This window comes from Mesoplodon mirus, assembly GCF_964341445.2.
Source record: "Mesoplodon mirus genome assembly, chromosome: 10".
NCBI classification, from domain to species: Eukaryota; Metazoa; Chordata; class Mammalia; order Artiodactyla; family Ziphiidae; genus Mesoplodon; species Mesoplodon mirus.
Window position 1 is genome coordinate 51185215 of NC_138986.1, and position 24557 is coordinate 51209771.

General features: G+C 40.6%; 1 protein-coding gene across 1 annotated transcript in view; it reads left to right on the forward strand.

Moving 5' to 3' along the window:
* Window positions 1-7511: 7511 nt before the first annotated feature.
* Window positions 7512-24557, forward strand: part of SEC63 (SEC63 homolog, protein translocation regulator) — a 66058-nt gene continuing 49012 nt past the window's right edge. Inside the window, exon 1 of the mRNA XM_082634000.1 lies at window positions 7512-7763. Coding sequence (XP_082490126.1) covers window positions 7640-7763 — 124 coding nt within the window. The 5' untranslated portion in view covers window positions 7512-7639. The remainder of the gene's footprint in view (window positions 7764-24557) is intronic.

A 24557-nucleotide genomic window follows, 5' to 3' on the forward strand; every position in this document is an offset into this window, starting at 1 on the left:
CATATGTTGCTTCAGTAAACTCAATATATGACGAACAGACAAATTGGGAAGTGGTTATTCATTGTGCAAAAGGATGATTTGATATATAAAAATGATTCACTAGAACAGTGTGGTTTCCAGACTAGCAGCATCAGCATCACCTTGGAACTTGTGAGAAATGCAAATTTTCAGGCTGCACTTTACCACAGCCTGATTCAGAAACTCTGGGGGTGAGGCCCAGCATTCTGAGCTTTAATGAGCCTTCTATGTGATTCTCCTGCAACTAAAGTTTGAGAACTACTGTGCTAGAGCATTTCTTTAAATGAGAAGCTCCCCACCTGATAAAAGAATGTTCAAGAACATACTGTCAAAGGAGACCTTCTCTGTATTCTATGATTGAGCTTTTCTATGCATCTTCAGAAATCTTCCAGACCGTAGTTCAGTGTTTCTTTTTTTTTTTTTTTTTTTTTTTTGGCGTTACGCCGGCCTCGCACTGTTGTGGCCTCTCCCGTTGCGGAGCACAGGCTCCGGACGGGCAGGCTCAGTGGCCATGGCTCACGGGCCCAGCCGCTCCATGGCATGTGGCATCTTCCCGGACCGGGGCACGAACCCGTGTCCCCTGCATCGGCAGGCGGACTCTTAACCACTGCGCCACCAGGGAAGCCCCAGTGTTTCTTTAATAAAGCATTTCACACATAAGTATAGTTTATTACATGTACATTTAATATGAATAAATGTATAGTATACGATAGAAAAATATCACACCACATTGCACATGGTGAGGGTTAAGTATTCTTTTATGACACTTGTAATGTACTGAGCCGTAATGTAAAATATATCTCTTGCTACAAATAATGGTCAAACACAATTTTAAAAGCACAACTGTATATGGCCCAAAGTTTGGTAGTTCTTACCCGTACGAACAGGTAATGACATGTGAATAGGCATACAGAAGGGCTGATGATAAGGATCACATTGGTAACCCCTGCTAAGGAAGAGTTTGATCTCATAGGTTGGTTGGTTGGTTGTTTTTCCCTCAGTGTCTAGGTTTTTGTGGGAGTAGAGGTGGGCACTTGGCAAATCATGAAGACGTCTATGCTAGACTACCACTACGTGTGTCACACTATGTATACCTAACAACTGTTAAAAGCAATTCATTTAGTATTTACATAATGTAGAAATAAGTGAAGATCTTCCAAATGAAAACAAACAAAGGCTATTTATTCAGACCTTGCTGTAGCAAGAGATTCTGCCACCATTGCTTGGGTTTGGCAGAGACTCAAAGCCAGACAGGGGAGTGGGGAAGCTTTACGGTGAAAAAAGTGAAGGCTTCAGTGTGCTTTGATGGAGAAGCTAGAGACAGGCTGACTAGGAGTTGGGTATCCTGCATGACTGATTAAGGCAGCGTATTTGGCTTGTTGATCCTAATTAGCAAATGGGGGCAAAAAATTGGGAAGCTAGTCCTGATGCTCTGGGCCAATTGCTGAAGAGGTTGTGTTTTGGCTTCCTGGATTGCTTGCTGTAAGGGTTGTGCGTTAGAGTTCTATTGTCAGATTGGTCTGGCCATTGTCTCACTACCCATAAAGCAAAGCAACTACTGAACCTGGAAGGCAAGTTTATTCATGTATTTGATATTTATGGTCTCTAGCCAACCTGTCCAGTGAATCAGAGGTTAAAATGAGGGTTGAGTCTAGTCAGCCTGTAGGTCAAAGTTTCCCTTCCTTGATCTGATTATTTAACATTGGCAGGGAGGGCACACACCAAACTTTTGGTGAACTGGAAATGCTTACTGATGCTGACACCTCCTCACTGGCTATCAGTCAGCTCTAGGATGGCTATTCTGAGTCCGTGCTAATCTGACTGAGCCATGAGAGCTTAGGACCCCACAGTGACCATAACCACTCAGCCCTCTGCAGGCCAGCAGTGAAGGGTAAATGGGTCTTGTCTCTACTGTTTTTGCAGCTTCTTGTGAATCTATAATTATTTCAAAATAGAAAGTTAAAAGAAGAAAAGGATCCCTGGCTGCTGCGTAGAGAACAGATGTGAGGCAGGAGAGAGGTGGGAAAGCAGGATTGGAAGTAGAGAGTGAACAGGATGTGAAATATAGGAGCCAGCAGAGTGAGGTAAGGTATGTCAAAGAAATCTTTTTGGGAACATAACTATTGTATTAGATGTTAAGATTTGATTGATATCAAAGAGTGGAAACTATATGCTGGGTAAAGGAGGAAGAAGAAAATAGTAGACATCATGACCTAGTTCACCCTCTTGTTTTCTGCAGGCCCTTACTTAAACCATGCTAGTTAAAACCATTTGTTTTTTTCTCTCTATTTTTTTTTAAGGTATCTAAAGGAGACTGCAATGTCTCCCACTTATGGACTCCTTTAACAAAGCTCCTTAAATGGCAATATTGCTAACATGTTGCCTGTAACCTGGAAGCTGGACTTAAAAAGTATTTTCCCACTTCTGTGATTGCCATTTACAACCAGACTGGACTTCATGCTATTCTTCAAATGTTCTCTGAGCTGATTCCACCTGGATTTTTTCCTTCAATTTCTATTTAAGTTTCAAGGCCTAGCTCAATTGCCACCTCGTCCTTGAAGCCTTCTGATTCTCTCTGCCAAAAGAAAGGACTCTTTCCTATGAACCTGGAAATAATTTTATTTGTATATTCCTTACAGCATTTATCAATTCCTTCCTCTGGTTTTTGTTACTTATTGAAAAAAGTATGCCCTTCTCATTAGACTGTAGGCAAGTTTCCAGAGGTCAGAGACCCTGTCTTAAACATTCCTGTGCGCCCCACTCTTGCTAATAGTATATGTGATTTCAATGAATGTTAAATGTTGAATGACTGATTTTCTTCCTTATAATAATCTGTATATTTGAAAGTAAGGGGATGCATTCATTTTGGAGCTAGGGTGATATTTTTATGTAGTTTACAGTTACTTCTGTGTATAGTTGTTAGCACTTCCAGGAATACTTCTTCCACCTCTACCCCTGGGGCAAACTTACCGAGCATTGCAACATGAAAGAGTGATACATCTTTTTTTTTTTTTTTTTTTTTTTTTTTTTTGCGGTATGCGGGCCTCTCACTGTTGTGGCCTCCCCCGTTGCGGAGCACAGGCTCCGGATGCGCAGGCCCAGCGGCCATGGCTCACGGGCCCAGCTGCTCCGCGGCATATGGGATCCTCCCAGACCGGGGCACGAACCCGTATCCCCTGCATCGGCAGGCGGACTCTCAACCACTGCGCCACCAGGGAGGCCCAAGAGTGATACATCTTGATTCATGATATGAATATATTCCACTAGGCCTGGTACCTGAAGTATGTAGGTAATAGAGGAGAAATATTGTTTGAAACGTACAGAGTCAGAAACTACTCTGTGGAAAATTCTTCTACTCATGAGATGTTAAAATTGTAAGCAGAGAATTTGGTTGTCATTGAGCCTTGTCAAAAAGGAAAAATCTCTCTCAGTAGAAATATATTCAATATGCAGTTTATACAATTGTAAATGTTACCATATTAAAAAGAATCCTGATGGAAATCATGCAAAAATAGAATTTATTAGAATTCTTTTGTTTGTAGAACACAAACCTATAGCAATTATGATTATTATAAATATTAGCTATTTTTTAGTAGACTTTCTTTAGAGCAGATTTAGGTTCACAGCAAAACAGAGTGGAAGGTACAGAGATTTCTCATATATTTCCTACTCTCTCCCTCTTCTGGCCCCCAGAGCCTCCTCCATTTTCAACATCCCCCACTAGAGTGGTACATTTGTTGCAAATGATGAACCTACCTTGACACATCATTATCACCAGAGTTCATAGTGAATATGAACTTTTGTACCTAATTTTATAATCATAATTTTATATTTTTTATTAATTAAGGCTCCCCAATTTTATAAACTTCAGGATCCACAAATATTTGTTTTTCAACAAGATGATTTATGTTTTCCCTTAAATTCTAATCTCTATTGAGATAAATTTTTTTTCTCCTTATGCAAATATACAAACTTGAAATTGCCCATAGTGATCTCTCCTGTTTATTTATGGTCACTCTTCCAAATTATATTTCAATCTGGGTGGGAAATTTCATTAAGTGCTATTTTATGGCTCACTGTGAAATGTCAATCATTTTTTTCTTTAAGCAGTTTAGATATGTTGGTAATGCATAAAATTAATTCATAAAGGAATAACCTAAGTTTGTTGATACATTGTTGGCAACTGGTTTTATTACAATAATTCTCAGCTTTGTAATCACAAAAGTAGGTATAGAACAAGAACAATATTGACAAGTCCAACATACTCATGAAAAGAGAGGAGCCCAAATGCAAACCTGATCCCAACACTAAAGAAAACCACAGCCCTTTTAACATTGTTTTCATGCTTTCAGAGTGGAGCATAATCCAGTTCCAGTGTCTTCCTAACCCATACCTCCCTTCACATTCTCTCCAAGTGTAAGACTGGGGTTTCATTGGGTCATAAGGGCCTTAGGAAGCTAGGGAATGAAAGGATTGCAATGGGTTAGTACCTTTTACCTAGTCAAAGTTCCAACATGTGGGTCATGCTTTGAAATTTCAACTGGAATAATGCTGAGGAAGTTTTTTGTAAATAATAAATGTTGTACAAAGGTTACTTTGTTGATGTTACTGTTGTTATTATGATAGGCATAACTTTTCATCTCTGTAAGATCAAATAAAAAGAATTGTTCATTTTGTATCAGAAGAGATTTAGCTCTTAATGGAGAAAATCCTGGCACTGAAACAAAGTAATAAGAGGCATAACATTACAGATGATTTGCTAGGCTTTGACAGGGAAGGTTATTGTAGGGTAGAAACGGGGGGAAAAGACTGGAAATAATTGCATGTACCTACTTATTTATTTGGTTCTTTCCAGTCTCTTTGAGGCTAACTACAATAAGCAGAAAATTAAATCATGTTGACTATAGATACACAAATGTATTTTGGTATGTATAAATGTTAAGTCAACACCAGCAGTTACAAGCATGACTTGCAAGGAAGGAAAGATTCACTTTAAGGAAAAAGCAAATTACTAGGAGGAACCAAAAAATAGTCAGGTTTTTTACACTTGAGGGGAAATATCTACCTAGCAATTAAAATGAAATTGATTAAAATAATCCTTTACAGACACATATAGAGAAAATACAAAAATGCCTTTTAACATGTCCTATTAGACTAAACAAAATGTGTTCGTAGCTCTGTTTCTACCATATTCACTCAGTACTATTAAATATTTCACTGAAATGATATCTTAAAAGAAACAACTGTTTAAAAAGCAATTAAAAAATCAGTCAGAAAAAATTGTGATTAATTAAAGGTATGATTCAGATTTGCTTTGGGGAATATTTGGGTGATCTGAGTTTATCTATGATGAATAGCATTAAGTTCTAAAACAGACTGTGTTTATACATTTTCAAATCTTTAATCTTTTAATTTGGTTAAAAAATTCATATTCTAGATAGGTATGGAGTTTAGCAAATAAATGTGATTTGTTCAAAATTTGGTTTCATGGTTCAGTTCTGTACAAACCACTCATATGCATGACCTCAAACTGCAGTGAAAAGATTACTCCTGCAGAAAAAAAGTCAGAAGGGGAATATTTTTCATGAATAATTTATATTGACACAAGGTTATAAAACTGATGTATTATCTTTATCCAAATGCAGAGTAAAATGTATAATCAGGGTAATAAAAAACAACCAGTTCAGCACTATTAAAACAAGACTTAATAACAAATTCAACATAAACAAAAGGAACTTCAGGCGGTTGAGCCAATTTTATGACAGACTTATTTCTGAAGCAAGGCAGATTGTTTTGGGCATATCAGCCTTGGGTGATCACAGTGTTGTGCTGACTTCATTGTCCAATCTTCTCCCCCTCACCTCTCTGTTTTATTTCTTCCCCTCTAATACAGTCTTTGAAAACTTCACACAGAAAAAAGTGAGGAGGGGAATGCAGAGCAAATGATTTTCTGAAATTTCCTTTCAAAATGGATAGTTAGGACATTTGAGAGGGAAGAGAGAATACATGTGAATATAATCTATTATGAAGGAAGTCGTCACTGATTATGATAAATACTATTTTTGAGGACATGAAATAAAAGATGACATGTGACCAGATTTCTCTTCCAACACTGGAAGGCATATTGAAAGGAACCTAGTAAATAGACCATATAGCCTTAAAATGAGTTTTTAAAAATACAGTGTAATATTTGTTTATTGCATTGGTTTTCCAGTTTTCACTATAACTCCCTTTAATCTTCACAACGACTCTGTGAGGTGACTCTGGTGGGCCTTTCCTTTTGGTCCCCTGAGGGGAGGTGGAGATGCTGGGGTAGGCTCCAGCCAGGGCTGCCGCGGGACCGTGGGGGTCATTCACGGATCAGGGCACCAGCCCCCTCGGCTCCCAGCTTAGCTGACACCAGCCTCTGGGATCTCACAGCCGGCGAGGGCAGAGGCCCGGGAGAGCGACTGCTCCCCCAGCCGTCTCTCCTCTCAGTGAGGATTCCTGCCCACACTCCGCACGCGAGGGCCGGCCGCTCTCAGGGAAATGCGAGGGTCGGCGACGAGGCGGTGGTCAGGGCACTGGCTTTGTGGCGTCGGCGTGATCTGGGTTTGAATCCCCAGACGTTTCCTTACTGTGCTTCACTTTAGGCACTCTCTTTCAGCCTCCATTTCCTCATCTGGAGAGCGGGCATGCTTTGATTCATTCCAAGGGGTTCGTCGACCATTGAATGATTTAAAGCAATAAAGCAATAAATTGCCTACTGCCTGTGTCGAAGAAAATGCTATAAATATTATTAGCTCTGGGATAGGTAGGTCACCATCTCTACCGGCTTGGGGAATCTCCATCTGCAAAATGGGCGCAATGTAGATCGCAGTCTCGTAATAGCAAACGTTGTTTTGCCAAAAAACCCCTACAGCCAAACCCCTCACCATCCCTCCCCACCGCCCTGCTCCCGCGCCCTGTTCTGCCGGACCAGTGTTTCCAAACTGGAGGAGCGGATCCGGAACTTAAGGAAACATTCTTATCAATCAGGGAAATTGAAAAGTGAGAGTGCAGGACAGGGTGGGTAGGGATGGGAGACAGGGGAGGCAAGGAAGCCTCGGCTCTGCTTCGAATGGGTGCGACCCCGGTCGCAGTCAGGTGAACCGCCCGCGCCCACTGCTCGACCGGGAAGCCTCGGCTGGGACCCTGTAAACCGACCCTCAGGACCCGGACCTCGAGCCTCGGAAAAGAAACTGAGGGGAGGGGGAGGGACTTTAGGGGTAGGGGCGGGGCCTTCAGGGAGGGTCTGCCAGAGCTTGAGGGGCGGAGCTGAGGCTAAGGGGGCAGGGCTAAGGGCGGGAGCTCGCAGAGTTCTTCGGCTGCGCGCGCCACGTCTCTCTCTGCGAGCTGGTTGGGGAGAGGCGGGGGGCGGAGGAGGGAAAAACCGCGCGGGGAGGGAGCTATCTCTTCTCGCGAGAGCTGGGACCGCAGCGGCGGTGGCGGCGGCGGGTCCGTGAGAGTAGCGTGGGGGCGGGGAGGAGAGGCGGCGGCGGCGTAGGAGCTACGCCACACGCGGCCGGGGCGCTGGGACCCCGAAAGCAGAGTGGGGTCGTGGCGGCGGTGGTGAGAAGAGGGAGGCGGAGGAGGGGGTGCCATGGCGGGGCAGCAGTTCCAGTACGATGACAGCGGGAACACCTTCTTTTACTTCCTCACCTCCTTCGTGGGGCTCATCGTGATCCCGGCCACATACTACCTCTGGCCCCGAGATCAGAATGCCGGTGAGTCCCGCCGGCAGCAGCCCGTGGACCCGCGCAGGCTCCGCCGGCCCCTCCGGGCCGCGCCGCTCCCACCCGCTCCGGCCCAGCCCGCCGCGCCCGGGGTGATACCTCCCGCGCGGTCGGGCCTCGAGTCCAGGCGTCCGCCGCTGGCGGGGCCCGGGCTCGGCGGTGTTTCCCTCTGTGCCTCTCCGGGTTCCTCTACACCCCCTTCATTGTCCTCCTCGGGAGTTTCGCTTTGCACCCTGTCCCCCATTGTTCTGGACGCTCCTTGCAGCCTCGTTTTGCCTCTTTGTCTTCTCTGCCTCCGGTTTTATTGGGTATTTTTCTTTATGGAGGGAGCAGGGTGGGATAGGGAGGATGGGAATTGGGAGGTGAGAGAAGAGTTGGCCAAGGAGGAAGCCGACCGTGCAGGTTCCACTCTGAGCCCCCAGGCCACGGTCTTCTTACCCCCACAGCCCAGTTTCCCTGTTGCAGCGGTCGTTACAGATGTTTCGGGCACCGTCGGAGCTGGGTGGCAGGTATAGGACTCCAGCTGAGCTCGCCAACCGCCCCTCCCCCCCGTGCCTTTCCCCCGTTGCTTTTTCATTTGTTCACTCACACTGGGGGGGGGGGGGTTGGAAGCAATGCCGTTATTCCCCTTAGGAAAAATTAGGCTTTTCTCTATTTCCGTTTCTTTGGAGTTTCCTGTTGTTTATGGCGGAAAAAGTGCAAGTATGAAGGAAGGATTAAGTCTTCTAGGTAGTCCAGTTGTGAGGTAGCTGGTCCGTTTGCTTTTAGTTCTCAATCTTTTCACATTAAACGACGTCAGATTAGAACACAGAATTATTTAGATTCTTTGCAAGGCATTTTATGTTTGGGTTTTGGATTCCGTTTGTTGCACTCTACTAGGATATATGGCAGGTGATATTCTTAAAACTGATAGAACTGCCAGGCCTTAGTAGGTTGTTTGTGGTAGCGTTAACAGTAACAAGTAGCTTTTGAGTAAGAACATTTAGGGAAGGTTTTCTGTTTCACAAGAGCTATGCTAACTTGAGTAAACAGATTCTCTCAAGTTGGGTGTGGTGGGAGTCTGGGTTGTCCAGGTGGTATACTGTACTTTGGGGACACTGTTACCAGTGAAGCATGGAATCAAATCGGAACTTGTTATGCTTTAAGACTGATTTCAGTGCTTTTAGCTACTTACAGTTTCACAGGAAAACTAAATAAGCTTCAAAAATCAAATATTAAAATATCCTGGGGCTTCCCTGGTGGCGCAGTGGTTGAGAGTCCGCCTGCCGATGCAGGGGACACGGGTTCGTGCCCCGATCCCGGAAGATCCCACATGCCGCCGAGCGGCTGGGCCCGCGAGCCATGGCCGCGGAGCCTGTGTGTCCGGAGCCTGTGCTCCGCAACGGGAGAGGCCACAGCAGTGAGAGGCCCGCGTACAGCAAAAAAAAAAAAAATAAAATAAAAAAAAAAAAATAAAATATCCTGTTGTGTTATTCAAAATTACTACTACAGATCCACATGCTTTATTCAAAACGCTTGAGGACAGGTATGCTACAGAGTTTTTCAAATTTTAGAAAGATAGTACCTACCCTAACAATCCTTTAAAGGTCTAAAACAGCACCAATAATCAAATTAATATCCCAACAGCAAAATATGACTACTTTTTCAAGTGAGATGAATAAAGGTTATAAGTAGCCTTCTATCAGTCCAAGTCACCAAATTATGTTCCTGCAAACATCTAGGCATGTAATTTTGAATTTCAGAGTTCTTATGGCAATATTGACTTTTCAGGTGTATCTTCTATATGAAAGCATAAAGACATTTACCCAGCAATTGTACAACATTAAAGTTGAGTTTAATCTTTATTTAGCTTTTTTAAAAGATGACACACTTGGTGGCTTTCAGTTTCAAGGTGACAATTGTTTCAATGTTGCTGTTTTGGAATTGTTGGGCTCTTGAGTCCATCAGAAAGCATGGCGTCATTTCAGATTGGAAAATATAGGGTTTGACAAATAGAAATAGCTTGGTCATTGGCATATTTTTTTTTTTTTTTTTTTTCCCGTACGCGGGCCTCTCACTGTTGTGGCCTCTCCCGTTGCGGAGCACAGGCTCCGGATGCGCAGGCTCAGCGGCCATGGCTCACGGGCCCAGCCGCTCCGCGGCATATGGGATCCTCCCAGACCGGGGCACGAACCCGTATCCCCTGCATCGGCAGGCGGACTCTCAACCACTGCGCCACCAGGGAGGCCCGGTGATTGGCATATTTGATGTGTTAATTGAAGTTACTCTGTTATCCAAAACATTATCATTGGAATCCTTTTGCCTTGATTTTTGTGTAATCTGTTGGGCTAAGTGCGCTTATAATTAATACCCCTTTTAGTAGTTGAAGGGACCTATTTATCTTACTCTCTTGGTTGTTTGCAAATTGGCTGAATAAGATGACAATACTTTTTCAGACCTTTATGGGCAGAAGCTCTTTGAAGTAATAATATGGAGGGTTTGGATTTCCTTAGAATAGTGGTTCTTAAACCTAACTACTCTTTAGAATCACTTGGGGGACCTTTTAAAAACACTTAGACCCATCACCAGATATTGTGATTTAATTGGTCTGGAGTGGCTGCTATGTATTGGTTTTTTAAAAGTCCCTATGTGATTGTAAATTGTAACTAGGTTTGAGTAGTGTTGCTAAGGTAGGTAGTGGTCTTTTGTTGGAGTTGTCATTTTGGAAGGTGGTGTATTTCTTTTGATATGTGCACTTTCCTGAAAACAAAAAAACCCCTCATGTCTTAGCTTTTTTATTTTACAAAGCTAAGAAGTACTTACTGTAGAATCGGGCTGTAAAGTTCTTGTAGTTGCAAGTAGAATATTTTTATTAAAGCAACTTTAATAGGTTTATAATGATATTTGACAAGAGAAAATAACTGTTTCTAATTATTAGAAATTCAGATAATCCAGAGAGGGCTTTTATTCTTTCCATAGGTTAAGGATTATAGATCCTTTGAATTGAGATAAAATATATCACTGCTTTCCTGAGATTTTGGAGGTTTTTTTTTGACTCTTTGATCTTTTTCAAAACTGCCTAGTTTTGAAACCTGGATCTGCCAATTACTGTGTTATCTTAGGCAAGTGATTTAAGTTCTGTGTTTTAGTTTACTCAGTTGTGAACTAGAGACAGTAGTTATCTGTTTTATAGAATTAAATTAATAAAATAGATATATGTAAAATGTTTAGTGTCAGGCACATATTGGGGCTCTTAGCTCCTGCTGTTTTTGCTGGTTACTTAGACTTTCTGGAACAATTTGATTTGGTACGCTTATGTACTCAGATTTTTTCCCCCATTGTTTGAAAGGATTAATGAAACTTTTTAAGAAAAGTTACATTCCTTTATTCTTCTTTGCTTGCTCCCTCTCAAATAGTGTACAAGTGATTTAGCTCTCTGACTTGGGAATGTGAGTAGGAGTTCACTTTTAGTGCTTAGTAGTAAAGTAAAAAACGCTGTATTTGAAGTTAGAAGTTTTGGTTTTAAGTTCCAGCCTAGTCCCTGTTTAGTTGTTTCTGAACTCTCATCCTCATTTTCTAGGGGTGATAATAATAACCTGCCCTACCTACCCAAGAAGTGATTATGAGAAGCAAAGAAATAAATGCATATAAACATGCTTGCTTGTAAAACTAAATGTACTGTAGAATTTTCATTTTGCAAGTATTTATAGAGCATAATACTTTGTGCTAGATGCTGCTTCTAGGTGATGGATCAGATTTTTTTTTTTAAAGCTTTTTTTAATATTTATTATTTTATTTTTGGCAGCATTGGGTCTTCATTGCTGCACGTGGGCTTTCTTTAGTTGTGGCGAGCAGGGGCTACTCTTCGTTGCGGTGCGTGGGCTTCTCACTGTGGTGGCCTCTCGTTGTGGAGCACAGGCTCTAGGCACACGGGCTTCAGTAGTTGCAGCACGCAGGTTCAGTAGTTGTGGCTTGCGGGCTGTAGACCACAGGCTCGGTAGCTGTGGCACACAGGGCTTAGTTGGTCCGTGGTATGTGGGATCTTCCCGGACCAGGGATTGAACCTGTGTCCCCTGCATTGGCAGGCAGATTCTCAACCACTGCGCCACGAAGGAAGGCCGATGGATCAGGTATTTAGGGGCTTATAGCTTTTTTCTTAGTAAGTTGCATATACTCAATGCAGAAAAGATCAAAGGAGCAGAACAAAAATTGCTTGTAATTCCATCACCCAAATCACCCAGAAGTGATTAAACATTTTGGTGTGTGCATCCCCTTGGGATGACTTTAGACATAGTCCCTTTTCTTATGGGGGGGAGACCCCACATCCTCCTCCAGTCTTAGACAGATAATTGGGATCCTCACCTCAGCTTTGCTGCTGTTCGTTGAATGTTGACTAGCCTCAAGGATGGGTGGTGCGGAATGCACTCACTATGGCACTTTAAACTAGACTCGTGTTATCCCAGTTTTATAATGAGAAAATTGAGCCCTAGAGAAGGTAACCAACTTGTCTAAAGCTGTATTGCTACTAGGTGGAAGATTGAGTGTTGGACCGAAATCCATCTTATGCCAAAGCTTCTCTTGTTAGCCACTACCTTATACTCTCTCCTGTAATTACTAGAACACATTATAATAAGTATTAAAATTATAAGTGGAAGGTGCTGTGGGAGCACAGAGGAAGGAGAGAATAATTCTGTTTGGGGATTTGGGTGTTTAATGTAGAGGAGTTGATTTGAGATAGGTCTTAAAAGGTAAATGGGTTGTAGGGGAAAGCATATGCAAAAGCGTGGAGATGTTCAGTAAGTGATAAAGATTTAATGTGATTGGCACTTAGGAGCAAATCAACCATTTTATACTTTATCCTATAAGTTATTGGGTAAATAATGGAGGTTTTTAAGTAGGGTAATTTACATGGTCAGTTTTGCTTTTGTGGAGCTTTGAGTGGAGAATGGTTTGGTGGGAGGTGGTGGTGTCTGAGTGGGGAAAAACTAGATGGAGAAGGAGTCCATTTCAGAGGCTTATTAGTTCTTTGAGATGTCAGCATATAGGGGAATGAGCAGGTTAGAAAGAGAATTCTAAGATAGCATGGGCTGTTTGTGGAATATAAGTACCGTGGAGGGAATGAGAGAGTGGAGTGCAGATTTTGAATTTTCACTCATTTCTGTTTTGTTTCTCTTCCTCTTAAAAGCTGTTTGGTGATTGGTCCAATAATAACATATTAACTTTTATCAGTTTTAGGGTTGAGTGCAGGGAAAAGGATGGGGATGAACATTTTTATTTAAAATGAAATGTTGGCTTTATCTATTGATTTATCTAGATAATTTCTAATTACAGTAGAGTTATCTCAATCTCTTGTTGAGTGGATTTTTTAACAGAAAAAACTGGCTAGTTATCAGTTTTGTGTTCAAAGGAGTATATTTTATGAATGTTCATATTCCACTTAGAACATATAGTCTTCCTAAGATTTTAGATTTTGAAGGGGTATTAGAGATCTGAGAAGTTTGAGTCATTTTAAAGTAGTCATTCCCTCTGTGTTCTGTCTGGACAGAAAAGGTATCAGACGTGAGCATATACACATTTAAGTCCCACGTCATAGAGGAAACTTGGCAGTATGAATTATAGTACAACATTTAGGTTTTATAAATGCAGTGACAGACATTGGATTAGTAAATGCATTTATAAAATTGTTTTTAAAGGTCATCTTGCATTCTTGCTTGATCTTGGAGAACCTGAAAGACAAAGATAGGCTTACTTTCATATAAAATAAAATTTTCAGATGTTCATTCCCTTAATTATACTTTACAGGTCATAACAAATATATCCATATTGTACTCAGACTTCCTTTTTAAAAAAGTCCCATTACCAGACTCTGTTGATGACAAATGTTGTTACACCATCTCACCGTCACATTGTTTGTTGAAAGGCATTATTGTTCATTCTCTTAATGAGTGAAGCCAAGTCCCCCTAAACCCTGAGTTCCTCTGCCGAGTTTATGATTAACCTCTCTATTCAAAACGTTATTCCCTTTCAGTTCCGTACCTGTTCCCCTCAAGATTGAGGAGTATCAAAGGAAAGGGGGATTGAAACCAAGCAGGACCCTGCCAGGTACAAAAGCCCCTCCGTGTCCCCCATTTCTTGTTTGTAGAAAAAGACTTGAGTCTCCTAGGCCTTCCTTGAGTTCCAAAGAGTAGGCATAGGTAGTTACTAAGTAGGGAAGTGAGGGAATGCAGAAACAAAGGAAAAGCAGTTAAACAAGAAAAGTAATGACAATAGTTCAGGGATAAAACAGAGTCCTAGTTCCTCCTCAAGGGATATACAGAACTATCTGAAGGATCTCTTGGAGTTGTTCTTCAGGAACTAAGACCTGCCCCCTGCCCCAACCCTGTGGTGACTTTGGAAGGTTGATGATTGAGATTCCTGAGACACCACCTGTTACCTCACCACCAGCCAGTCAGAAGAAAGCCATGTATCCTGCAGCCCTCACCCCCAGATACTGCCTTTAAAAACCCTTGCCTAAAAACAGTCGGGGAGTTTGGGTCTTTTGAGCATGAGCTACCCTACTCCTTGCTTGGCACCTGCAGTAGATGCTGTACTTTCCTTCACCACAACCCAGCATCAGTAAATTGGCTTTGCTGTGGCAGGTGAGCAAACCCAAACTTGGGTTTGGTAACATAAGGTGTTCCTTACATTTTGGAATTATATTTGTCAGTATGGATGAAGGAATTTTCTTGTGTAGATTCCAGATGTTTTTCACTTTAGATTTTTGCCTGTTTCATTAAATCTAGTAGTTATTGATTGAGCATTCACTGTTTGCCTGTACTAGGAGCAGCAGATGGTACAAAGATGAATGCAGTGTAAATATAGTCTTTTGATAGAGTTTATAATCTGGCTGGGGTGGGAGAATTAGGATTAGACAGATACACAAATTATTATATCCAAAACACAACGAAGAAAGTGTAAGAGAAGTGAAAGCAAGTGCTATGGAAGTTAGTTGGATAAAGTATTTGCATCTAGTTGGGGGTGGTAGTGGGTATCTAGAGGTGAGGAAAGGCTCTTTAGAGTAAGTTGATTTTGACTGGACTGTTAAAGGATGAGAAGGATTTAATGCGTGGAATGGAGGGAGGAGGTGCAAAGAAGAAATCACATGAGCAAAAGTGTAGAGCCTGGAAAGCATGAAACATGTTTAAAGTACAGATCAAACCAGTTGCAGCAGAGTTCCCAGAGTGAAAAAGTGTGAGAAAAGGCCCAGAAAACTTGATTAAGTCATATAGAAAACCTTATATGTTCAGCTGAAGAGTGTATGTGTGATTTGGTTGACAGTGTGTCATTATGAACATTTTAGAACACTTTTGCAACTGTGCTATATGCAAGTTAATGTAATAACATCTCATAGGATGAGACAGTATAGAGATTGAGAAGCAGACAAGACATAATATGGGCCCAAACAATGGTGGTAGCAATAGGAAGGTAAGGGACATACTTGAGATATTACTTGATATATTACTTTTCTTTTAAAATTTGTATTGTGGTAGTATGTATATAAAACATAAAATTTGTAGTTTTAACCATTTTAAATGTACAGTTCATTAGCATTAATTACATTCACAATGTTGTGCAACCATCATCTTTCCAAAATTTTTCATCATCCCAAATAAAACTGTGTACCTGTTGAGCAATAACTTCTCATTCTCTCTTTCCTTCAGCCCCTGGTAAACTCTAAGCTACTTTTTGTCTCTGTAAATTTGCCTGTTCTAGATATTTCATATAAGTGGAATCATACAATATTTGTCCTTTTGTGTTTAGCTTATTTCATTTAGCATAATGTTTTCTAGATTCATCCATGTTGTAGCATGTATCAGATTTTATGGCTGAACAATATTCCATTGTACAGATATACCACATTTTTATTCACTCATCTGTTGATGAACATATGGGTTGTTTCTGTTGTCTTTTGTGAATAATGCTGCAGTGAACATTGGCATTCAAATTTCTGAGTTCTTATTTTCAGTTCTTTGGGGTATATTCCTAGGGGTGGAAATCCAGTTGTCCAAACAGTATTTGTTGAAGAGACTGTTCATTTTTCATTGAATGAACAATAGCCTTTTCAAAAATCAGTTGGCTCTAGACACGTGGGTAGTCTCTATTTTTGTGGGATAATTTATTGAGCATAGTTTACCAGTGAGGACCTCTTAATTTTAGAATACCTCGAGGCTGAGTCCTTGACTTCTTTTCCATCCACACTTATTCCTATGGTGATCTCACCTGGTCTCATGGCTTTAAATATCAGCTGTGTGACTCATAAAAACTTATATTTCCAACACTTGTATTTCCAGTCCAGAACTCTTTCCTTGAACTCCAGACTTCTGTATATGTAAGTTCCGAGTCCACATTTTCATTTGCATATCTAATAGACATCTTAATATGCAAAATACTGATGTGATTTCTGTCTCCCCTCTCCCCAACCTTCTTGACTCATAGTCTTCTCCATCTCAGTTAATCACATCTGTTTCTTCAGCTGTTCTGTCAAGAAGCCTTAGAGTTATTCTTGGTTCATCTCTTTGTCTCATATGCCACTTCCAGACTTTTAGTGTGTCCTGTTGGCTCTACCTTCAAATTATTATATCTAGTGTGACCATTTCTTATTGCTCCACCACCACCACCGTCCTGTTTTATGGCCTGGATTATCATTAGCCTTCTAACTAGTCTCATCATTTCTACCCTTACTCCTTGCAGTCTCTTCTCAAAATAGTAGCAGTGATCCTTTTAGAACCGAAGCTGGCCCATGTCACTTCTGTTCAGAACCCTTTAAGCCTCTCCCATCTCAATCACAGTAGAAGCTAAAGTCATTAGAGTGGCCTGTGAAGTCCTTCATGAGCTTTTTTGACTTCATTTCTTATACTTTCTCTCTTGTTTCTTCCATTCCAGTCATACTAGCCGCTCTGCTATTCTTAGGGCATATGGGGCACACTTCTTCTTTTGAACCTTTATAGTTGCTGCTCCCTATGCCTGGAATGCTTTTTCTCTAGTAGCCACATTACGACCTCCCCCATCTCCATCATGTCCTTGCTCAAACACCATCTTCTCAGTGTTGCCTTCTTTCAGCACCTTATTTAAAATTGTTAAGTTTTTTTCTACCTTCAAAGAAGCTCTTCCCTTTTTCTGTTTTATTTCTCTTCATAACACTTATCTTCTAATATACTATATAGTTTACTTAATTTGTTTATTGCTTTCTCCTCCGCTGGAATGTATGGTGTGTGAGAGCAGGGGTTTTTGTTTTGTTTTCTGCTGTATCCTCAGTGTCCAGAAACATCCAGGCACATAGTAGGTACCCACCAATATTTATTTAATAAAGGTGTTCTCTACATTCTATACAAATATTTATTTTGTGCTTGTTATATTCTTGGCACCTGGAAAGCGCAGGGCTGATTATGTATATGACAACAATGTCTGCCTTCAAGAGTTTGAGTACAGATTAGTAAAAATTGGATTTAATACTGACTGCTGAAGAATGGTGGTGCCATTCATGCCAACTGCTGAAAAGAATGTATAGTCCTACTTCCTTTTTTAGAAGAAAGCTATAAAAATGTTAAAAATTTTAAATTTAGTAATTCCACTTCTGGGACGCTGTTCTAAGGATATAGTTCTGAATACTTATAGGACCAAAGAAAGATATTGTGATATTGTGTGATATACTGTGATATTGTGACTTATAAAAATATATTTTGGTCATCTGAATGACCAGATATATGGTTCTTGTATATATTTGGCCTTTGTCCACAGTTCCTGCCCACAACTTCCAAAATCCTTGGAATTTCCTAAGTGTTAAGAGTGATACAGGTATCTTTTGTTATGTGAATGAGGTGACTTTTGGAAGCACTGAAAAGGGACTCTGCTGGTCACCAGGAGAACCAACCATGTGATTAGGGGGTTGGAACTTTCAGTCCTACCCCTGATCTCCAGGGATGGTAGAGGGGCTAGGGATTGAGCTCAAATGCCAATGGCCAGTGATTTAATCAACCGTGCCTATATGAAGCCTCTATAAAACCCCAAAAGGATAGGGTCCGGAGAGGCTTCTGGGTTGGTGAACACATGGAGATTTTGGGAGAGAGTTGCACCCAGAGAGGGCATGGAAGCTCCTCACCCTTTCCCCAAACCTTGCTCTATGCATCTGTTCCATTTAGCTTTTCCTCATTTGTAACCTTTTATAGTAAACCGGTGATATAGTAAGTGAAACGTTTCTCTGAGTTCTGTGAGCCACTTTAGCAAATTAATCAAACCAAAGGAGGAGGTGGTTGGAACCCCCCAGTCTATAACCTGGGCTTGTGACTGGCATCTAAAGTAGGGGGGCGTGGGTGTGCAGTCTTGTGGGACCGAGCCCTCAACCTGTGGAGTCTGATGCTAACTCTGGGTAGATGGTGTCAAAACTGAGTTGAATTTTCAGACACCTAGCTGGTATTCCAAGAATTACTCGTCGAAGGTGTGGGGACCTTCCCCACCCCTACGTTGGAAATTGAGTCTCAGAACACCCTATTTAAATGCCCATAATACCAAAAAATCAGGAACAATTTGTATGTCGAATTATAGGATGGTAGGTGTATTATGGTGTCAATTCATTTGGTTATTAGTAGTCATTAAATGATGTTTACATTGAGTTTCTAAACATGGGAGACATTTAGAAATTAAAAAATTAAAAATTACAGGTAATGTGATTTTAACACAAACTTTAGCTTTATGTGTTTGTGTCTGTCAGTTTGTACGCTGGTACATGATAGAGTGCTGCCCTTAAATTCGCATTTGTATGTCCTGCTTGTTCTTCTGTCTGAGAAACTGTCTCTTGGGCATCTGCTGCACTGGGGAGAAGTAGTAGATGTCATCATTACTGCAGAAGTGTTCTTGAGGGCCTTGATTGAGGCAGCCCCGCAGCCCTCTGATTGAGGGAAGCACATTGCCCCTAGAAATTAGTTGCTGGAATTTCCTTGTTCGTAGAGAAGTCTTTCCTGAGTATGTACCCTCAACCTTGCCAACTTTCCTTTCTTCCTTCCTCCTTCCCAGATGTTCTCCAAAAGAGGACTACAAAGGAAACACATTAAAATGTTATTATTGATTATTATCTGGGTGTCAGAATGGTGAATATTTTCTTCCTTCTGCTCTTATGTATATGCTGAGTTTACTGTATGAATTTGTATTAATGTCTAAAAGCTTATTCAAAGAATCTTTGGCTAGATTGGCTATGATGGAATGAGCCAATCATAGCCATAGAAGGAGGAAGACATTCTCTGTACCTCTTACGTCTGTGGGCCCTTTCAGCTCAGTGAATTGTTTTTACTTTGGGGTATGTAGTGTTTAAGGTCCCAGTGGGACATACATCCTTGTGGGTTTTTAAAAAAATTTTATTTATTTTATTTTTTATTTTTGGCTGCATCAGGTCTTTGTTGCTGTGTGCGGGCTTTCTCTAGCTGCGGTGAGCGGGGGCCACTCTTTGTTGCAGCATGCGGGCTTCTGATTGCAGTGGCTTCTCTTGTTGCAGAGCACAGGCTGTAGGTGCACAGGCTTCAGTAGTTGTGGCTCGTGGGTTCTAGAGCGCAGGCTCAGTGGTTGTGGCGCACGAGCTTAGTTGCTCTGCAGCACGTGGGATCTTCCCGGACCAGGGCTCGAACCCGTGTCCCCTGCATTGGTAGGCGGATTCTTAACCACTGCCCCACCAGGGAAGCCCCATCCTGTGTTTTAAATTGCCATTTTTTTTAAAGCTAGTATTTCTTTACTGTAACAGTATTTGAGTTTCTCTATTCCTTTTTCTCTTGTTTTGTCTTAGAAATAATTAACCTTTGACTTGGGCTGTGGATTATCACTTGGGATAAAGGTGAAAAGAAAAATAGAGTGGTAATGGTAGAGGATTGGATGAAGAGTACGGTAGTTAACAGAGTAGCTGTGTTGTCGGCTGATGAGATGGCAGGGTAGAGATGACCCTTTAGTAGGGTCTTGGGTCATGTTTGAGAGTATGCTAAGGAGACATAGCATCCTTCTCAGGGACCCACTTGTACACTATAATTCGTTTAGAATTCTCCACTATCTTGCACCTCTAGTTCAGTTTAAGAAATGTAATTTGAGGGACTTCCTTGGTGGTCCAGTGGTAAAGAATCTCCCCTGCAATGCAGGGAACGCGGGTTTGAGATCCCTGGTCGGGGAACTAAGATCCCACATGCTGCGGGGCAACAAAGCCTGCGTGCCACAACTACTGAGCCCGTGCACCTCAACTAGAGAGCCTGTGTGCCGCAAACTATATAGCCCACGAGCTGTGGAGCCCGCGCCACAGCTAGAGAAGCGAAAACCTGCACGCCACAACTAGAGAGAAGCCCACGTGCCGAAGCAAAAGATCCTGCATGCTGCAACTAAGACCCGATGCAGCCAAAATAAATAAATAAATAAAATCTGTTAAAAAAAAAAAAGAAACGTAGCTTGAAATGAATCATTCCTGCAGTTGAGACTCCCCTTCTTTCCTTAGTATTATCTTCTGGCTTAGAGACAAATGGCTCACAAAAACCCCTGTGTCCTACAGATATGAGGGATGGTTTGCTTTTCTTCTGGATCTTGACACTTCTATAGCAAATTGAGCTAAAACAAACAAAAAAGAACTGGTCCCCTCCCCCTCAAATTTATGTGCTACATTGCCTTGTCCCACACTCTTTAATACTGAAGTCTTTGTGGCGGTTTTATTTGTAGTACTTTTTTAAAAATAAATTTTTATTGTTTTTGTTTGTTTGTTTGTTTGTTTTGGGCCACACTGCATGGCTTGTGGGATCTTAGTTCCTCCACCAGGGATTGAACCCCGGCCATGGCAGTGAAAGCGCCGAGTCCTAACCACTGGACTGCCAGGGAATCCCTGGTCTGTAAACTTCTGTTTCAGAAATTTAGAGATGTCATCTAATCAGTTGTTTTTAGCTACTCCTTGTTCTTAAATATTTTGACTTGAATTTCTTCATATTACAGTTTCTGCTTCGGAGATATAGTCTGGTCTGGTTAAGTTAATGAGAATAGGGACATAATATATTTTAGCTGCTTTTGAGAATTGTCAAGGCAATCTAACTATTCTTTGATTAGGAAAGACAGTTAAAGTGATTATGTGCACAGGCCTATGAATTTAAACCTGGGCACAAGTCTCATCTGTATTCTTTAGTGGTTATTTGCAATTCCTTTGGTACCATCTGTAACTTTGGGCAACTTACTTAATCTCACTGAGCCTCAGGTTTTTTTGTTTTGTTTTGAAGTATAATCATCCATCCATACATACGTACCCCCAGGGTGGTTGGGAGGTCTAAATGAGGTAATTAAAACATTCAACAAATATTTATTAAGCACCTACTATTTGCCAGGCATTATGTTAGGCAATGGAATATGGGAGTGAACAATATAGACAGGATCCCTTCTCTCTTGAAGCTTACATCTTAGTGTGGGGGAGACGACTGACATCTAAACAAACAAACAAACAAAATCAGATAGTGATAAATACTGTGTAGAGAAGTAGAATATTCAGAGAAAATCTTCCTGAGAAAATTTCTTCAAGCTGAGTGACAAAAGGGAGCCAGCCATTCAAAGATCTGAATTGAGTGGAAAAGCCTGTTTCAGGCTGGGGAAACAGTGTACAAAGTCTTCAAGGGAAGAAAGAGTTGGACATATTCCAGGAACAGAGAAGACCAAAGTGGCAAGAGTGTGGCAGGTGAGGAGATGAATCTGGGATAAAGTCAGAGAAGGAGCTGGGGTGCTGATAATGTGTGTAAGCCTGGTACGAAGCTTAGATTTTATTTTAGGTGCAGTTGGAAGCTATTGAAAGTTTCTAAGCAGAGAAGTTGACAAGGTCTCCTATTTCTTAATGAGGTGAAAAAAGGTTTTTGGCCAGCATGGATATATATCCTTTAAAGGATGAAGTCGTATCTACTTAAAATATTTAAAAATCATATACTATAAAATATAGTACTTAAAAATACAGTTTTATCCCCTTACATTTCAGGAAACAATTATTTTCAAACTCCTCATGTATTCAACCTCAGTGTCTTTGTGATCACCAGAGCTATTTTATGAGTCATCTAACAGTTTTTCAGAATGTGTGTGTTTCATCTGCGTTTGTGATATAGCACTTTTGGGCTCTGAATATGATACCATCACTGGAAATTTTATTCCAAGCCACAAGTGCAGCATTATATAACATTAGGTGTTTGATCATCCTGTAAGTATATATTTTTAATCTCCATAATGTAGCCACTTGCTAAATTTTTCAAGTGGTCTTTACAAAGGTTGCTTACAATGACAGCTTAACACTTGTAATTGTGAGATATACCCCCAGGGATAATTATGGAATATCTGAATATTTTTGCCTTCACATGACCTCTAAGTGTGCTAAACTACTATTAATTGAGATTGTTGTGGGCTTTCTTCCTCCAGCTTTTTTTTGTTGTCTGGCTTTTTTCTTTTAAAATAATCAAGCTCCCCAACCTCCCCCTCCCTCAAGGTGTTCATAAGTACTCAAATATATAGTGATTCTCTTTGCCTGAAGCATACTTGTAGGGGAATGGAAAAAGAGAATTTGTTGCCTTATCACCTCTGTTTATTCTCCCAACCTTTCCTTTCTTCTCCGTGTCCCTGATCTTCAGGCCATATCATTCAGCTGCTTTCCATGACCCCGCTATAGCCATGTGTTTTGGTGTGTGTGTGTTTAATATCGTCTCCAGTGGGGAGGTGCTCTTGGCATCTAGTGGGTAGAGACCATAATGCTGCCAAACATACTCTAATACACAGGGCAGCTCCCCACAACTGTTACCTAGTCCAAAATGTCCATAGTGCTGAGGCTGAAAAACTGTGTTCTATGGTACTCGTTTCAGTACTCTAAAGGGAAAATAAAATTGAGGTAGGTAAGCATATCGTATAGTTGTATGCTGCTGTCCAGTCAAGCACCAGCTGAATCTATTTGAACCACTTGGTTTGTATTGGTTTGCACTTACATTGCACTTATATAATCCTTAGGCATTCCTGAGGATTATGAACTTTGGTTCTGGTGGGGTGGTTCTACTCTGATCCAAACATTTTCAGCTGCTTTCTGGGTTTCCTTCTCTGTTGCCAGGGTATGCATAGGGGGTAGGTGGCAACTGAACCCAAGTTTCTGAAATCCTTCTAATATAGGTAATCTGTGATTGTGTGCACTGGGTGGTAGTGATGGTGAGTAGTGTTTAGTCAAGTGTCTTATCTATCCCAAATCCAAACAGTTCTGACCTGGCCTTGAGAATGACACACTATGGCTAACTATTCAGATTCAGGTTAAGAGCATAACAGAAGCTTTAGTTTCTCTTAGTCTGTTTTGAGATTAGGGTGACTAGGTAAGCGATAGTTTTGGATGTCTGGAGCACTGAATTCCCAGTTTTCCATTTCCAAATTATCATTTTCATGCCTTTTCTATTTTGAAGTATTCTTGGAACCAAACTGCACTATTATAGAGAAACGTGTTTTCCTGTTTTTTTTAAATAAAAGAACAAAATTGTGCCAACAACGAGTGAGCCAGTGTCATCACATTGAGGTAATATATTCTCAACTAGCTGCAGAGAGACTTTGGGTAGCTAGAAAACTGATATATAATGTCTTCTAGACTTTTTGGAATATTGAATATAACCTTTTGATTCTTGGTACTATTTTCTTGGACCCCTTAGGGATTTAGGAATACTTTTAGGGGGCCCTGAACTTTGGAAAGAAGTGTGGTACATTTTTTTCTTTTAAGTAAATTATGTTATCTCTATATCATTTCGCTTTATTAATTTTAGTAATCTATATTGCAAGGTATATTCTAAAATTTATTTCTCAGTGATTTTTATAATCCTCAAAATATCAAAATATATATTGATATATTTATTTGAACTGAAAAATGAAGTCAGACTTTTTTGGACCAAGTTTGGTTTGCCTAATTGGTTTAACAGTGAGGACTGCCTTTGTCAGTTAGGTTATGGAGCATGTTTTTTCTATAAATTGAATAACTGAAGATAATCTGCAACTTCCAAGTTTTGAAAAAATATACTTAAGGTAAAAGATAAAGCTATTTTACCTAACATTGTGCCATATTGACAGCAGTGTACTTTTTATTTTTAAAACTAAGTTTCAGTGTTTAGAGTTTCAACTCTTTGAACATATGGGATATTTACAATTTGCTTATAAATGAAAGCGTAATGGATATTTTACTCTTTTTAGTAATTTATCAATTTGTAATATTTATGTTGCCTTGATAACACATGTGCACACACACACATACGGGTAAAAGTAGCAGCAGAAATTTTAACACATAAAAAACCTTATGGATGTGTTAAACTTCACTGTGGTAAAATTACTGATGTTCTTTGGTCATGCGTGCCAAAGCATTTGGAAGTGAAGTGTCTTGATGTCTGCAACTTACTCTAAAAAAGGGGGAGAGGGAGGGAAAGCAGGAACTAGAGATAAAGCCAAGAGTTGCAGAATGTTAATAGTTGGTGGATTTAGGTGAAGGGTATTGTTCATTGTAATATTCTTTCAACTTTTCTGAAGGCTTGAAAATTTTCAATATAAAAATTTGGTAAAAATAGTCACAGGGAATAAAACAAATTAATTTGAAGAAGTATGTGTCAGTATTATAAGAAATGACTTACCAGGATAAAAATATATTACATTAGGATAAAATTATGTGGGGGAAGTAGAATGAAGAGCTTGTTCATAAATTTCTGTAAATGGATGATGGTGGATATGAAATTGCTATTATGATTTTTAGATTTCATTGGTACATTTAAAAGCAATGAAACTATT